Below are 19,146 nucleotides of genomic sequence, written 5' to 3' on the forward strand. Positions count from 1 at the left end.
AAGATGATTAGGTAATTCTTCAAAGCAAAACGTGAAAAACAGAAATCACAACTGTAGAAATATCTCCTTGGCATTTATTGGAATGCCAGCATTGAAATCCAGATTTGGTACAGTACAAGGCTATCCAGTATAACTGAGATCTAGGCAACAGTGATGGTCCAACAACAGTCATTCAAACTGCATGTTCATATATTAATAATACAACTTTTTTTTTTTCAAGACAGGTTGTTCAAGAGATGATTAATACAAGTAAAAGGTGAAAGGAGAAGCGGTGACAAATAGTCACAATGCTGCAGGAGAGACAAGTTATCTCAGTGAATCTGGAGGAAAATCATTTGATAAACAGATTAAAATGGATAGTTTGCATTATTCCAAGAGGGGCTGAATGAGATACTTTAACAGCAGGAGACAGCAGTCTGCACACCCCCAGATTGGAAAAGCAGGGAGGACAACCAGCATAGAAGCAACAAAACATATTTTAGCTCCTTAAAATCCATTTACCTCAATAGATTGCAATCAGTTTAAGTGTCCACTATATTTAGAATATTTTCACCACTTCACCTTGCCGTTAGACATCCTTTTCCAGTGGGAACCCGCTGGTTAAAAAGCCAAATATCTCTGTACCAACAAAACTCTGTTGGCAAAATCAGCATTTTTACCTCACAGAACACGAGTTGCTGGACTACTGCTGCCATGATCTGTTGGTTAGCTGGTGTTAGAGTGACTTAAGTGATTCACAACTTAGTTTCTAAAACACCAATGTCACACAGTAACAGAAACAAACAGTGGTAGACCAGCAACTCCTCTGACCTACAAAATAAAATTACTGACTTTGCCCATGGAGTTTGGTTGGCAATATTTGGCTTATATTACAAGAGTTTCCCATTGGAAAAGTCTGTCTAATGGCAAAGTAAATTGTTGAAATATAGTGCACACTTAAATGAATAGTGATGTGTTTTTTTTTGGATGGGCTTTTTTAGTATTCACAGCAGTACATTGCTTAGCTTTCTATACCAGTACTCTTCTCTGGTTCTTCAAACTGGGGGCGTCACAACCACTATCAACTGCATGTAATACACTGATTATTAATAACTACCTCATATAAACCCACTTCAAATAATTTGAACAATGCCTTTCTTTTTCTTGTTTTCTGTATTCAAATAACCATTTCCTCCAGGTACTGAGGGACATTTCAAAATAAGAGACACAAAAAAGGAAACCAAAGAAAATCAGGAATGGTCAGTATATCTTGTGATTGTTTTTATAACAATGTCTTGTATGTTTGCACCCATTTGATGACTTAAAGATCAAAAGCTTGTCCTGTTTCCTGAAACAACCATCATTTTTTTTTTTAAGAGTATATAACATATCGCAAGAACCCAACCCATATACACAGAGAGGTGCATTTATACAGGACTCATGTTGATTAATTACATATTACAACCCTGTGAGGATATCATAAGTACATATACGAGGCACGCAGAAATGAAAGATTTATCACCTATTATTAACCTACTTGCAGTAAACATTTTATTTGAGGATCCTTTGGGCTGAGTCACCTCTTTCCTCTAAATTTGCGAGGACATTGCCGCTCTTTTGGCAGTTTGTTTGGTCCACTGTCGCTCGATCCAAATCAACAGGTTCGTCGGAGCATCTGTGCAAAGGCTCATGGGACTTCCACAGCATGTGAGGTCTTGGCGGCGCTTCCTCCGTTTTCTCTGAGGCCTCCGCTGAATGTGCTCCACCTCCCAACGCCTAAGACATGACGCCAAATACGGGGTTGTGGCGGCAGATGCTCGGCCCAATCTCCTCGTAGTCTTTCTTGGTGTGGCACACTTGGTAAAACTCGGGCTGAAAAATGAAAAACAATTTTTATATTTCACAAATAACAAAATATGAATATGTGCTCTGTTTAGTCAACAAAATATTGATAAATATTTACAAAAGTCTGCTTTTTTTTGCTGTTTATTTCTGATCAATTTTGTTCAAGAAAGAACTCACAAAGCAACATTCATGTGTTTCTATTTTCAGTCATTTTAAAAAGCTGCAGGACGGATGATTACGTGCTGTTAGAAGAGTTGAAAAAACTGTTAAAATACTCACAGTAGACGCCAGCATTGATCCTCCGAACCAGACAGCGTACCTCTGCATGTGATGAGTGATCACTTGCACATCAATAGGCTTGGGCTACAAAAGAAGATGATATCTTAGTCAATATTATAATAAAAACATAAAACCACTCCCTCTAAACATTCTGGAAGGACAAAGCTTACTTTGTTGTTTTTTCACTGCAGCATTTATAATAATTAAATGCTAAAATCCTAATATGCCATTAATTTCTACATGGGCAGATTTTTAGAATTCTATATAAAAAACTTATCAAATTATCTGCAAACTCAACCATGTTTTTGTACAACAGAACAAGTTGGAAGTTGTTGAAGTGTCAGGGCTGCACAATATGGTGAAAAAAGATCATATTGTGATTATTTTGACAATATGATTACAATTAGAGTGAATGATCATTCATTTTCACTGAAACAAATGATTAAAATTATGATGATGTAACAGTTGTTGGGGTGCTTAACAAACATGTTTCCTTACATCTGGAGAGCAAGATTTGCAGGCAAGAGCATCTCTGCAGCACTTCATTATAATGCCGTCTTATCATATATTTTGCCTTCTTGAAAAAAATGCTGCGCCTGCGATTTGGGTATATTGCAATTTTTATACTATTTCAATTAACTGTGCAGCCCTACATGTCCTTAACTGAATAAAAAAGAACTAATTATTATCTTTGTATTGAAAAGCCAAATATGATTCTGCTGACAAAATTTGGAATCAGGCACAGTTCCTCACCTTCAATTTGCCACCGCTCAGCTCTTCGCTCATCTTCAGTCGTGCATCCACGGTCCTCTTGAGGTCCCTCTGCAGGCGTCTGCCAAAGTCCCTGAACATGGTGGAGCCGCCGGAGAGCACAATGTTCTACGACACAAGGAAGAGACAGACGTTGATGAAAACAGACCGGCATTATTATTATAATAACTGCAGCGGCAAGCTTGTCTGTACCTTGTACAGCGGACGTCTGACATCAATGGGGCAGTTCTGGATGACTTCATCCACCACCTCCGAGATCGGCTGAGTGAAGTCTGGGTTGGCAAACTGAATGAGCAAAAAACAGCAAAAAAAAAAAAAAAAACTCCTCAAAAACTGGCAGCATGATGGGAACAAAGCACTAGTTTTCCAATTTATACACTGAAAATGATGAATGAATATGAATAAGTTTACATTTTAGTTTAAAAAAGCTTTAGGAAAGCAAAAACTCATGGTTCTGATTTAAAACTGCACAGTTTTACCTAAAAATGGACCATTTTACTCATCTATAGACACAATATAAAGTAATTTTTTTATTCTACCTCAGGGTGGAAGAAGATTTCAGGCCCAAGGAAGCGTTCATATCCGACATCGATGGTGAACTCCTTCTTTGTGATGGCATTGATGCCCGTGTACTGTTTGATCCACTTGGAACCGTCTGTATCATACTTGTTAAACTCCTTCACAAGGTCTGGACAGACATAGCTGAACCGCTCCTAAAAGAAAATACCAAACAATACATGAAACTCTGTTCAGGGTAATTTAAATGGTTAAAAAAAGAAAGAAAAACACGTAATATTAAACTTTTTGATATACATGTTCTGACACTGGAGTGAGGGATTTGTTTCTGTAGCTGCACTGCCCTCTAGTGGCCAGGCTGAGAAGTGCATGACAGGGACAGCAGAGCATTAACACAACTAGTATGATCTATGATGGGTTCACTTCCTTTTTCTTTGGCAGGTTTAAATAAAGAAACAGATCATGATGGAAAATGTGAGAACATAATCTGACGACAATAAAACCTCTGTGTGATATTTGATACTGTATGGAGTGGACAGCGTTGCTCTGCAAAAATACATGTCTAACATCAACACTATCACATGAAAAAGCTGCATCAGGTTAGCTGTGTCAAGTGTTTAGGCAATTTTGTGATAAAAATAAAAATTATAATTAAGTAAAAATGACAATAACTGGTTGAGTTAAAGAACATTTGTCCAAATATGTTTATAAGCAACACCTAAAAGAACAGTAACAGCATTGGAATACATTTCTTGCACTTCAGTCGATGTTAGACCACCATTAGAGCATTCAATAAAGAAATATTTAAGACACTCCCAAACAGAATTTAAGACTACTTTTTAAGGCTTTTAATGTATTGTTTTATTTAAATTTTAATTTAAGATATTGATGACTTTTTAAGGACCCATTTTTTATATCTTATTAAACCGAATATCACTGGTTGTAGATTTGTTAAAAGGCATTTAAAGACATCGCCTTGGATGGACAAAATGGACATTTTCACTATTTTTCATTATCACCTACCTTGACTGCTTTAGCCGTCTCCAGGGACTGCTCCGGAGGAATCCCCACCTCTCGTTCCCTCAGCAGCTGTTGGGTGAAGTACGTGATGTCTCGACCAGCGATGGGGATGTGTTTAATGCAGCTGCCGATGACGTAGCCTTCAGCCTGGAATACAAGCGCGCTCAAATGAGTTTAGGGTAGAGAACAAACAAAACAGACAATCATGGGTAAAAGCGATGCTCACCACTGGAATAACATGCGTGACTCCGTCTCCGCTGTCAATCACAGTCCCTGTCAGTGTCCGTTCCCCCACCTGTCGGGATGTCCAGGAGGCAGCCAGCGCCAGGACAGCCTGATGCAGGAGAAAGAACACCTTAATTAAAGACGGTCTGTAGCAATAATATTGTCCTACAGAGCAAGGTGAGATAATCAGGGATTCAAAATGGTGACAGCATAAAAATCTAATCACACTGTGTCACATTTTTTAGGTATTGCAACAATGACACAATACTGCAGGGCTAAAAAATAAGGACTGCCCACCTGCCAAAGGCAAGTAAAATACCATGTCAAGCTAATAAATCTAGCAACTCTAATTGAGCAAGTCGTATGTAAGTGGTACAATTCTGTAGAGCTGTTAATGAGTCTGTCTCTAAATAGAATGAGGAGGGACTGTCAAACTATTTCTGTTATGTAAGAATGATTGTTGCTTTGCATCTATGACACGGATTATACTGGAGCTGCAACGAGTTGTTGCCGAATCATTTAGTTGATCAACAGAAAAATAATAATCAATGATTTGATAATCAGTTGGACTGAAAACAAACATTTAAAGACATCACTGTGACTGAGACATAATGAATAATCAATAAATACTGAAAATAATGCACAGATTAATCAAGAGTGAAAATGATTGCTAGTTGCAGTCTTATGTTGTAATTTGATAACCGTAAATAAATAAAACAATTTGTTAGGGGGCAAGTAAAAATGGACTTTGGGCGAGTAGATTCCTGGCCCACTCGACTAAAAAAAAAAAAAAATACTTGAATTAATTAAATAGATTTTAGAAATACTGAATTACAATGTCGTGCAGGATTCAAATCGGGTGTAAATTTTAAGAACAAGAAGTGAAAATTGACATTTCCTCATAGAAATTATGATTCACATTACATTCTGCGTAAAACAGTCAAATCTAATTCAGACTACAGGTTTCAAATGTGTTTCTCGTAGCTGTGAGTGACAAAACCTTCATTTTATGCTGATAAGTAATAATTGTCACAGACCTTACAAAAAATTAAAAATACTTAAGAGGAACTGCAGAGAAAACAAAGAAAATATGCTCTCATTTCTTCTTCAGATTTCTTTTCCACTGTAATAATTAGTGAGATTAATAAATTAATCATTAATTTAATATGATTACAGTCATTGACCACATTAGCTCATTATCATTTAGGATTAAGCTACTGTCATATAAATCAACTAGATTTTGGAGCATCAAAGGTGATATTTCAATTCCATGGAAAAAGAAAAAGTAGCTAACCTTAACTAGCTTGAGTACAGTCACTGCTGTGTGGTTTTTACCTCTGTTTTCTAGTTTTTGTTTATTTTAAAGATATTTTTGCCCCTAGAAAAATAAAACATTTCTATGAGGCAATATTTTTACATTAAGGTAAGGTGTGACCAAATATGTAGTTACTGCGGTTTGGCTTTGTAGAGCAGTGTAGTGGTTTCCTGAAAAGTGTTAATTTTAGGTGCTGGCGTGTTTTCGAAACGTACCTGAACAGCGATGTAGAGACCTGGGACGTTGAAGGATTCGAACATGATCTCTGCTGTGTACTCTCTGTTTTCTGGTGTGTTGAGGGGAGGCTCTGTCTGCAGAGAGAGGATGACAAAAACAGAAACCACTTTAGGCCACTGTTCTACATTTTGCTCTCTAAAAAAAAACCACATGTGACTGAGAGACATCAGAATACACTTGTTATCGACAGCCTGATGGTTGTTGCAGACAGGCTTTGTCTGGCTTACATATTTTTTTCCTGATCACTTACAGGAATAGTTTTTGAAGTGAGGTTGTATGAGCTACTTATCCATAGTCAGTGTATTAGCTGTAGCATGTTGAAGTGTATTAAGAATATTTTCACCAGTTTACTTTGCTGTCAAACAGCCTTTTCTGTCAGGAAACTGCTGGTATATAAGCTCAATATGGAGAGACTGCATTGTCCCTGTGCTGAAACAAATTTAATTTACGACAGGCATGCTGATGGGAAGAAAATTATGTTCTGTTTTCCAGAATTTTCACACAATTCTAGTCCTTGTTTTAGAGAAAATTTGTCAACTGGCCAAACAGCTAGTGAATGTTCAAATCCTGGCAAAGCTTGACAATAGATTGCCATTGTTTTGTTGGCTGGTGAGTGAAGCAAATCTACCAGCTACTTGCATATTTTACCAGCTTTTGGCTGGTGGATGATGTTTATTTTGGTTTCTCCCTTGCTTATATTGATTAGATCCTTTTTTTGTGTTACATTGTTACAAGTTATATTGTATAGTTGTAGTTGTAGCAAAAGGCATTATTTTATGTGTATCTGGTCACATATAATAATGTGTAACACATGTTGCAATATCTGAATTACACACTTAGCAATAGTAAAACAGGACCTGGATTATAAATGATAATAATAATACAAATAAACACTGCCTGGTTTCAATTGTGTACACAGTTCTGGTCTCACCAAAAGAAAGTAATGGTCTTCAGGTTCTGCCCGCAGATACTTGAAGATGATCTGCTCCATAAATCTCTCCATCAGGTCCCAGTCCTCCACTATCCCGTGACGGATGGGCCACTGGAAACAGGGAAGGGGAAGTAAATGTCAGTATCAGCATCTTCTTGAAGCTTAAAAATAGACAGAAGAATGTCCCATGTGACTCAGGTCAGCTTTCCTGTCTACCTTTGTTGAATATGACGGTTTGTCGATGGCTTCATCCCCAATGAAGAAGTCCAGGTCATCAACGCCCCTCATCATCCTACGCTGGGCCTGGTCTCCAACCTTGGCCGATTCTTTGATTGCAATACCTGGAGGAGAGTAAAAAAAATGTGATAATGCTATATTTGACTCAGAAATGAAAACATGATTAAATAGATCAGTTAGGACAATTACAATTAATCAAGAAAATGATTGACAAATTTATTGATAATGTAAACAATCAGACGTTGCAGCCCTAAACTGTAAGTGTAACTGATATTATTATACTACTGTCAGTATATAATGTGCTCTTAAATTTTACATGCTGCTATGAATGATGTTTTTCTGTATTTTTGTTATTGTTGACAGATTTGCATGTGAAGGCCAAAACCAGCTTTGCACTTTTCATCTCAAACCCAAGCACACTAGTGAAGATGTAAATATTTTAAAGCAGGTTGCACACATATGGATTTTTTTTTCTTAAGCTCAGTAATATCCTGTGACAGCTAGACACTGTAGTTCTTAGCAAATATTTCTCAAACATGTAGGCTATAACAGTGCATTTGTTGGGGACTATTTTCAGCGGTGGATTAATACAAAGTGTATTGTTCCTGAGTAAATGTTTACAGTCAATCCTACAATGCACAACTCAGTATTTATGTAGTGATCAAACCAGAAGAAATGAAAGGCATCTTGAGAAAGAGTAAAGACCTTAAATTATATTATGAGCAATAAAACAAGAAACTGACTTCATCCTCAGTGATTCACACAATAAAACAGCTTTTTTCCCTCTTAATCATGTTGTTTCTCTAGCTATTGTTAGTCTATATAACTGTGCACACAGCCAGAGATGTTCTGATACCAGTTTTTCCTTCTCGATACCTGAACTTAAACCCTGTATAAATGTGATATGATTGCATCATTGCTGTCTGGCCTTCATCAGGTTTAAGCTGACACAGGGATGAGAAATGTTATATGGGATGCTGCTGGAAAGTAGCAGGGTTCTGTTTCAGGTTTAATAAATGGCATAGCATTTTTCATGACATAATATGTTTGCATCAAATCTCCAGGTTTATCCCTTATGTAAGTATGTAAAACAGGGTTGGGCAGTATATCAATATTATATAGATGGCAGGTATAGCCATTTACCAAAAGTATAAGCATAGTCATCCCTTCAATATTGTTGGAATATCAAGGTATTTGGTCAAAAATATGTGTGTGTGTTTTTTATTTTATCCCCCAAGCTATTTCCTGCAAAACATGTCATCAGCCACAACCTCCATGATCAGTAATTATTGATACTGACTGAAGTTAAACTTCCCTTTCCTACCATGATAGGCTTTTCAGCTCTATGGCCCAGGTCTAATGTAGAATATCACTGCAAGCTGTCTATCTCTAGTGTCTATCTCACTGGACTGTGTATTAAAAAGGAAGTTTAACTGAAACTGTCATCTCAGGGGACAATGAGTTTCCTCATTTCACAGATACTTTGCAATGTAAATTTTTAAATAAGAAAAGTTTCCAGTGTTGAAAAAAAACAAACAACCTATGATTTCATTGCCTAACAGCATGGCTGCCTTTCAATATTTATATCACGCATCACAGTATTGTCCATTATATATTACACATTTATACACACGTCAACTCTACTTAGGAAAAATCAGAAGAAACCAAATACGTGTTTTGGCCCTTTAAAAAAAAAAAAAAATTTACTTACATGATGGTATGATGAATTGTGGTTCTGTATTTCCTGCATAACCAAGCTTTGTGTACCTAAAAAAAAGGGGAACATAATTACAATAAACGTATATTTACAGTTGCTTTATTTTAATAAAAGTGTTTGCTGGAAACAATAAATAGGGATGTTAAATAATAATGTGGCTTAAAAGATTTCTGCAATGAGGATTGTCCAGGAAGTAACATTAGCTTCTGTAGCTAGCAGCAGCTAATTACAATGATAGAGCAGTATTGATGATAAAAGCATTAGATAAACCAATCGGGAACGCTAGCGTGCTGATTCGCAGCATTAATCCAGTCTTTAAGGACAACATAGGGATAAACAAGTGAACAGATGTGGCTAAGTAGCGTTAGCCGTTTTCAGGCTAACTAAACAGCCAGACGGGGCGTTAGCTGGAAGTTTGACAGCCGCTTATGTGGTCAATGAAAGCCAGGCTAATGCTAACCAGCTAGCATTCCATTCTCGTTACTTACCCCGTGCCACAGTCAACAACACAAGCCGGTAGCCGACCAGCCATGTTCGCTCTCCTTTAATCTACCTACAGGCAAATATATCAGCTGCCCGATATGCACGGAGATCTTTACAGTAACGGATTTAAATCGCCGCAGCCTGAATGAAAAGCAGTCACGGCCGATTCACGAACGCTTCCGGGTTCGGTGAGGTTTCTTCTAGTGCAGAGTCAGCAGGTTCAAAGGGACAACACTGCCGCCCAGTGGACAGACCTGTCATTGCAACCGAGCATCATACTGAAATTATTTATCAGAAATGTATTATATTTTATATTTGCTCCCATGTACAGACAAATAAATAAATAAAATAAATACATACATACACACATAGATAAAAGTAAAATGTATTATAGCATTAAAATGCTTTAAAAATGCATGTTGTGAACATACACATATATTACGGAATTGGAGTCAGAAAAACTATTGATGCCAAAATTGGGATACATTACTGTTGCTCCTGTTCAAGAATAAATATATATATAAGCTTAGAAAAATGACAAGAAATAGAAACTTGAAATAAGAAGTATTTGTTAAGCTGCAAATAAGATTACTGGTTGGTGGAAATGTGCTATAAATAAATAAATGCAGGATTTATGCCAGTTTAGCCAGAGTATTACATTGCTGAATTAGGCTTATGATTGCAAAAAGTATTGCACAAAATTACTGAACTCTTAAGTCAGTGTTGCAAAGTAGAAGATATAAATGATAAATTAAGAATAATTTGCTGCTGACAGGATGAAATAAGTTCCCTCTTTATGGACTCAAGAGTGTTTGATAGCCAGAGGCAGTAATGACTTCCTTCCTGACTTCCAAATATTCTGTTTAAGATATACCAGAAAATAAAATATGAATAATCAATTTAAAAAATAAATAAATCAATAATTAAAAAAGAAAGTGGAAAAATAAAGTGGTTGAGGTAGACAAGGGGATAAAAGTTGTGCAAAAAAAACACCCCAAATGACGTTTTGTGTATATATTTTTATTATATATAGTATATATTAAGTGATGGGATGACTGCATTTTTTAAATATCAGTTACACAGTAAAAGTACTACTGTGCTGTACTTTACTGTACTGAGTTTTTAAAAAATGTTGATACAAACATAAACATAGGGAATCTTTTTCTGCAGATTTTATTTTTAGGGCTTTGTTTGCAATGTAATGTTAGAAAAATTTATGTCTTAAGTAACTATGGGCTGGCACTTATATGCATAAACAAACTCATTGTATCATACCATAGCTGGGGATTATATATTATTATATATATTACTGAGAAAATACTATATTTTGTCAGGAAACTGTGATCTTTGACTCTATCTGGGCCCCTTTTCTTCCTGACATACCAATGTTAGACCCTTATGATCAACCTATCTACGTTTTTAGTTTTATTTCTGCACTTATTATTTTCATTTGTTATTTATTACATATTATTGTATGTGATACCAATTCATGTACCACACGCTAAAAAAACTATATGCACTTCTAGTGCATTTGTGTATTTTACAATTTCTGTATTCCAAGTAAATATATCAATACAAAACATCTAATGTTCATTGATGTAGCCTCATATATATTCTTTGTATTGTGTACAATACAATGTCAAAAACAATGCTGCAAGCAGGTATTTAAGTGTATTTTTACTGTGGTTTTCTACCTAGCAAAAATAGCAACCAACCTCATCCTGCTCTGCTGACTCCAGCAGATGATATCAGTGATTTAGGTGCCATCAGAATGGTCCTCACCCTCCTCGACTGCATGGAGAGCCACTGATAAAGACGATATACGAGCAGGAAGGAGCTTTAGGGCTCGATTCTGGCTTCAGAGCGCCTCACCACATTAGAGCCAATCCCAGGGCCGGAGAACATTGGCCCTTTGTCCTCAGGCAGATTCATCAGTCACACAAGAGACTTTTCACCACAGCGACTCTCCTAGAAAAGCCCTTGGCTCTGCTGCTCCTGATAGAAACAGTCACCGTGGAGCCGGGCCACTTGATGGAAACTCTCTATCAAGAACTGAAGTTGAACCAATTCATTTCAACATTGTCAGAGCTGGAGCCAAGATTCGCCAGGAGCCCACTATCAAAGAAGAACTCCCCTGACATCAGTGAGATAAATGGGACCAAACACAAGTCTTTTGTCTTCTCTATTTAGCTGAACTGAGCAGCAACATCATCTCATAATGATAAAACACTAGAGTTGGTCTTATAAGGCAATTATTCATCCTGAAGTGCCACAGTACGAGTGAACTTTATTTATATATAAGGCTCTTATCTTCGGGAGTTTACAAAGTGAAATTGAGAGATAAAGCAAAAGAAATCTAATTTAAAGAAGTCGAGTGGATTATTTAAAGTTCAAGAATAAGAACAATAATATAACAAAAGCTATAAAATTGAATTTCCTCTTATCTAATTCTCTTCCAGACTTCTGAATCACCATCCGCAGCTCAGATTTTATAAATGATTAAATAGGTCTGGTTTGCCCATTAAAGTGAGACTGTGTGAGTTTTGCAAGATAAAACAACACAATATTTCTTTTGGAAGCAATAAAACTCACCTGCCGGCATTTAAACACGCTCAGAGATTTTTGTGCTACATCCTCACTTGGTCTGCGATGCCTTTTCCTCTTGTGTACTGTAATTGTAACTCGTGGCGACAGTGGCTGTTATACAATAAAAATTTAAATAGTTTCACTTTAACGGCTGTTTCCCAGGTTAGAAAACAGTCGAGCCAACCAGAGCTTTGTCGGCAGGATTAAGAATGGGAACATCATCTTCCTGCAGAGCTAGAAAAGTTGGCCCAGTGACAGAGAAATGACTGCAAAGAGCTGCACAAATTGTTTGTTCACAGAAATATTCTTGGCATACTGTGGTGATCAGGTCAAAGGTAGATCTAAGATAACTTTAAACACCAGTTGGCAACTCACACAGATGCACAGGGTGCTCGTTAGCAGCTGTACGAAATGCACCAAGCTTTTACATACAAACCCCAATTACAAAAAAGTTGTAACACGAATAAAAACAAAATTCAATGTTGTGCAAATCCTTTTTGACCTACATTCAACTGAGCACAAGATAAAAAGACAAGATATTTTTTGTAAATATACAGTCATTCTGAATTTGATGCCTGGACAGGAGCATTTTTAGCTCTGCAATCCATCACCTTTTTTTTTCTTGCTGAAATAAGCAGCGACGTCTCATAAAAAGACGCTCCAAAACCTGTATGTACCTTTCTGCGTCAGTGATGCGTTCACAGGTGTCACAGTTGCCCTGGGCTCTAAAACACCCCCAAACCATCACGCATTATTGCTTTTAAACTTTGCACTGGGAAAGATCTGGTTGGTCCTTCTCCTCTCTAGCCTAGAATGTGATCTGAGATGATCTGAGGCCCGGAGAAGTCTGCAGGGGTCAAAGGTCACAGACATCCAATGTCAGTTTACAGCCCTGCCCCTGACGTGCAGAAATTTCTTTGGATTCTCTGAAACTTTTTGAAATCCTTGAATTACCTGAAGTTTTGTGTTGAAAAATGTTGTTCTTAAACTATTGAACCATTAGCTCATGCAGTTTTTCCCAAAGCGGTGGCCCTCACCCCCATTTAAATGATTTAATTTCTACGTAAGCTCTTGATTTACAGTCGAGGAATTTAATATTTCACCCAAATGAAGTTAAAAGGAAGTGCTATTTGCTCATGAGGTGCTCAAGGCACTGAATAACAGAACTCTGACCCTGATGGTCTAATTTTCTATTTTGATTTCGCAAAAATAACCTCAGCTGTCTCTCGCCAGTATTTCACCAGCTGCTCCTTTCTGCATGTGCTCTACATCCCTGTGCGTCACTGTTTTGAATACTAGAGGGCACCAGTACTCTCGTTTTTAAGAAACGACAGACACTGTGAGCCAGTCACTTACTGTAATAAGATGCAAAGCATGATGATAGAAATGATTCGTTTCAAACTGCACAACCCCACGTCCACTGGCTCTAACTCCTCCACCACTACTTTAAATAAAACATCCATCCTGGAGTGGAATAATCAGAGTAACAAGAGATTTTTACAGCCATTCTTCGAGCCAGTTCTCTTTCATTTCACTCGTTCTTGCAGGGGTGCAATGTATTTAACAGCCACAGATTAATATCCCCTCTGCACCACTGTAACTTTAGGGGGGGTTTAATTGTGTTTACCTTTCTTTATTGGCCCTACTTACTGGGATGAAGATTTGTGTTACGGCACTAAAGTGGATTGGAGTGAAAATAAAGTCTGGTGGAGCAGCTCATATAGAGTTGACTGCTAAGTCATCAGATTTGAGATAATTGTTGAAGCTGCACATGCTTTCCTTCGACTTCATCTTCGTTTCCAACGTAATATGTCTAATGGAATTTGTAATTTAATAGAATTTCATTTTAATGTAGCCGTTTAATCAATAGCAGAAATAGCACTATTGATGCTTGGGGTAATACATTTAATTCATGAATAAATGAGATTAGATGCATTTAAGTGGAGTAGCCATGATTCATTATAACTATATACAATGTACAGTGTCTATACAGCTGAACTATGGGTAATTGACTCTCCGGAGGTTCTTGATCTCGCTGTCCCTTGTTAGTCCTGCGATCAGTACTTGAAACAATCCCGCCCACACCAGAATAGATAATTTCCCCCTCATTTCCAATAGTCTTAGCCTACACAGTAAACAAAGTAGATGAGTTGAGGTCCCTCATCAACTGAAGTATTTCCACCGCCAGAGCTCTAATATGACTGTGTTTGCGCGCCTGTCATTAGAGAAAAGCAGAGGTGGGCCTTATTATTTTTAATAATCTCCTCTTTTTGCTGCTTCTTAATCCCGAGAGATCTGCAGTCGGCACTTCCCCTCTGTGATCATCAGTCCTTCCTCCTCCTCCTCTTCCTCTGCGTCCAGGCTTAATGATGCTCTGTCATACATTCGCGCCCTCACGCTGCAGGAGTCATTGGCTGCTAATAGACCCAAAGTTTAAGCCGCGGTCGACGCAAGTGATGTTTTAAAAACAACAAAGTTGTCTGATATCGCTGCGTTGATGTGGTGATTCGTCTCCCAGGCAGAATGTTTGAAGCCCGTTTCTCATCGCTCTGCACAATCACTGTAAATTTTCACCATGGGCTGCAGGATTCATCCAGTGGGAGCTGCTTCATTGTGTCTCTAACAATGCACTGCTGCATTGTTAGGCAAGTAATTGAAAATGGTTCCTTGGAAACACTATTACACTTACAAGTTGATCATTATGGCCACAACTGCACTGTAAGGTTCTGTCTCGCTCTTTAAAATAGACAGGAATAATTCCAGTTTGAGTGTGTTACCATGCACACAGGTATCCTGTTCTTTAGTATTATCCTATTTTTGATCATATTGAGGATATGGTGTTACTCATATCCCTCATATACACGATCACTTCAGCATCCAGGTTTCTGTTCTCTATGTTCAGAAACGAGGATAAGGTGTTTTTATGGTACAGTATTCTGGGGCCATAGTTCCTCCTTACTTGCAGAACCTATTTTAGCGATTCGGTAACCATAATAGTTAGGATTAGAACCTGATTTAGAAAAAAAAAATTCAGATGAACAGTTCCTATCCAAACTCAAGATAGGAAACATGTACACAGCATGCTAACATCTTAAAATCTTAAATAAACTCTCCTAGCTTTAGGATGACTGTTAAGGTCTGCTACGTTTCACTTTTACACTTGTAAATTATAACCAGGATATTAGAGTGCATGCAAACTCACTCACTGACAAAGTGCGTTATGCTGTGTGTTTTTGCTGGGATCTTTAATAGTTCAATATCACAATAATGAGTCGGAGGCATCTGCACATTTCTAATATCACATCTTTGCTAAATTACCAGACTCCTTCTGGAATCTGGTGTTTTCGCCTTAAGACAAAAGCAGCCATTGTAAGACGGGTGTAATACAGAGTGGATTATGTCTGATCTGTATTCTCAGCTCATTCTGACAAAACCTTAATCTCCTTTTTCATATAAGGCTTTTATCAGTTTCAGTGCAGGCTGGCGACAGCAGTGTTTTAGTAATTGAAAATGCAGACAGGTAGATTCAGTGAGAGAAAACCAGAAAGACTCTCCACTCAATAATGCATAAATCTTAGCACAAGAAATATCTGAAAAAAGCACTATAAAAATCTATGTGCATACTCATTTGAAAACCACAGAGGTTGCAGGAAGCACAAAATAATCAATAGGTGAGTAACTGAGTGATGGCAGTTTACTGAAATGTAGCTAATTTAATAAAATACAGTTTCCTCGCTGTCCTTTGCCTGACTGTGTGAAGGTTAAGGTCACAGAGAAAGCATTTAGGTCCAAATAACCTCCTGGGGACCACCAGCAGTGGTGGATTTCATCTCACCCTCCCCTCCCACCAAAACCCCCCTGAAGTTCATGCATTATGTCTGAGGTGAGGTGAATGTTAAGCTGTAGGGTTGGGGAAGCTGCACGGTCAGGCTGTTGTGGTGAAAATGCTAAAGTTCCTTCCTTTTGCCAAGTCAAATGAAGTGCATTGTGATTTAAACACTGTTCCAACTAATGAAAATGTCTTCTGCTTGATTTTATCATGAAGGAAAAGATGTTAACATGTTTGTAAGTTGGGATTTACAGGTCCTACACTTCCCTGTAGATTTAAACAATCAAGCCAAAATTCTTAACATTACCGTCGACTCAAATTGGCAACTCCATCAGCGTACTACTGCCTCAAAAAGTGTGAGAGAAATTATGTCCAAACAAGACTTAGTAAGGCTTACCCACGGCTTCATTTCCAGTTAATTGGATTTTTGCCATGCTTGGTTCAACACTGCTGCCAAGTACCTTCAGAAAATGAGAAAGTATAACCACATTACACCAGTTCTAAAATCCTTACATAATCACTCAGTGAATTTATTTTAAAATTTTGCGGCTTTTCTAAAAATCAGTCTGTAGCTCTCGGCTCAAATCCGTCCCTGACACCCTGGTGCCATATGAACATTTCAGGAGCCTTAAGACATCTGACCTACTGGTTGTCCCAAGAGTTAAAACAAAACATGACGAACAAGTGTTTTGTTATCATGTAACACAAACCTGGAATAACGTGATCCTCCGTGGGTCATACTTATTGTTCTAGCACATCCCACAAATGCTTGATTGAGTCAACGCCTTGTCAACACCAGGCCACCTTCTTCCATTGCTCCACGGTCCAGTAGCACCAAGACGTTAGCAGCAGATCCTTGAAGTCCTGTAAGTTGCGTGGCAGGGCCTTCATGGATCGGACTTGTTCCATCACCTCCCACAGATGCCTGACTAAATTGAGATGTGGGGAATTTGGAGGACAAGTCAACCGTTGTCTTCACCATGCCGCCTTCCTCCATTGCTCCATGGTCCAGTTCTGATACTCACATGCCCATTTTAGGCACTTTGAGTGGTGAACAGAGTCAGCATGGGCACTCTGACTGGTCTACCGTAGCTCTTCTACAGGACCTGACCACATGAGCTGTGGGCGCTTATGACCCTGTCACCAGTTATCCTTCCTTTGACCACTTTATGTAGGTTCTGACTACTGCATAGAATGAATGACCCACAATACCTGTCATTTTGGAGATGATCTGACCCAGTCACCTGGCCATCACAATTGCACACTTGTAAAAATTGCTCAGATCCTTGCACTTGCCCGCTTTTCCTCCTTCCAACCCATCAACTTGAAAAACTGACTGTTCACTTGCTCTCTAATATATCCCATCCCCTGACAGGTGCCACTGTAACGAGATGATCGATGTTATCCACTTCACGTGTCAGTGGTTTTATTGTTGTGGGTGATCAGTATATCTCGTCAGCTTAGCTTCGTAAATAGCCTTCGTTTTAACTGGATGGGGAGGTTTTTGTCCAAGGGGTAAATCACTGATTATCCTCTGCCTCAGGCAGTGAGATCTGGACAGGGGATAAGATAATTTAGGAAAAACAGAGGTTCACTCACAGTGTGCATCTAAAACTGAGAGTATTTGTTGTGTTTTTCTTTCTATTTCACTTGATTCGACCTGCAATAGTTTGATCTTTTGTACCACTCATCAGTACTTTGTATATTTAATTGTAAATCTTTGACCTTTACTGTATTTTTATTACTCTGTACAGCACTTTGTATTGCCTCATTGTATAAAATGTGATATAAAATTAGAGCGCCTTGCCTATTATGAAGGTTGGGCCCTTCAAAGGACCTAATTTGGTACTAATTACTGTAAAGGGAAAATGTAGATGGTGTTCATTGGGATACAACCAATTAATTAATTCCATTTAATTATGGATAACCAAGAGTCTTTTAGTCAGCACACAGTGAGGCAGTGAAAATGTGATATTTGTCTACAGGAGAGGATACAAAATTTATGCATAACAAAGCCAGCAATAAAAACTGAAAAATTCATGAATATTTACTTGGTTTAAATTTACAGATTAGACTGGGCTGTTGGGACAAATGAATGCAAAAAAACCCCTCTTTAATTAAGTTTAAGTTACTTCACATTAGCTGCAGTCTAACACAGATATAAGAGCCCTGAAACAATGCCTCGGGTCAATTTTTCTGCAACATTTATTTACATCACACATCAGCAGAATACAGTGTTACTCTTCACAGAAGACCAGTCAAAAAACTGCCATGAACATTTATCAGATGGTCCATCTCATTTTTTGTTTGCAGAACCATCAGGGACGCTCTGAAATAAGTCTTTGAATATTAATCAACATACAAGTCTTTTTAATATGAAAACAATATTGGAATAATGTGAAAACAACATTGAATTGAGGTGGAACCTTTTGCTCTGCTCTAAACTATTAACACCTTCATAAATATACAGTTAGAGAATGTCTGCATTGTCATCGTCTACAGCACATTCACTACATATAAATCTAATATTATACAGATACAGAAATGATATAAATAAATTACTTTGAACAAACTGCCCACGTGAACATGGAAATAAAACCAGTGAGTCTAATTTCTTTTATAAAATGCAGTATTTGGTCTACAGCATTGGCTCCATGCAATACTAGTTATGATTTGGATGTGTGTTTAATTTGAAGTTAAAAATGATAAACTTAAAGGGAAATATGGCTGATATAACCCTGAAGCATTTCTCTAGTGAGAATTCATTTGTGCTTATAGCTTTTTCTTATACTTCACTATGACTGAGTTGCACGGACAAGGATTAATTTTTAAACCCAATTAAAATATGGTCTAAAGTTAAATGTGGCGCCAAACTTTTAAACTAGCTTAAATATAAGAAATATTAAATTTAAACCTCTCTTTAAACATCAGTTTAGTTTTTCCTCTAAACCTAGATTAAATTAAAGTTTGCTGCATGAAAAACTCATCTTTGAAATGTGATTTCAGTGTTAACTTTAAATTTACACTTGAGGATGTCTAAGTTTTAAAATGGATTGAGCAAAATGATTAAGTTGCTCCATTAATTCTGCAGACAAGTTTTTCACAATGAACGAGAAATTAGAGCTTCTCTGAGTAAGCTAAAGCTAGCAAACTGTAACTTTTTGTGAACTTTTTAG

The 19,146-nt window shown here is 37.6% G+C and overlaps 1 protein-coding gene across 1 annotated transcript; it reads right to left on the bottom strand.

Moving 5' to 3' along the window:
* Window positions 1-1,373: 1,373 nt before the first annotated feature.
* On the bottom strand, window positions 1,374-9,756 carry LOC146304590 (actin-related protein 3). Its single transcript, XM_084713537.1, has 12 exons — window positions 9,561-9,756; window positions 9,067-9,122; window positions 7,335-7,459; window positions 7,119-7,229; window positions 6,166-6,261; window positions 4,637-4,744; window positions 4,414-4,557; window positions 3,414-3,587; window positions 3,067-3,159; window positions 2,857-2,982; window positions 2,104-2,187; window positions 1,374-1,851 (listed from the first exon to the last, which is right to left on the bottom strand). The coding sequence occupies exons 1-12, from the start codon at window positions 9,602-9,604 to the stop codon at window positions 1,756-1,758; spliced, it is 1,257 nt and encodes a 418-aa protein (XP_084569663.1). The 5' UTR covers window positions 9,605-9,756; the 3' UTR covers window positions 1,374-1,755.
* Window positions 9,757-19,146: the final 9,390 nt, after the last annotated feature.

This window comes from Lutjanus erythropterus, chromosome 24 (genome assembly GCF_056507025.1).
Source record: "Lutjanus erythropterus isolate fLutEry1 chromosome 24, fLutEry1.hap2, whole genome shotgun sequence".
In the NCBI taxonomy this organism is placed as follows: domain Eukaryota; kingdom Metazoa; phylum Chordata; class Actinopteri; order Lutjaniformes; family Lutjanidae; genus Lutjanus; species Lutjanus erythropterus.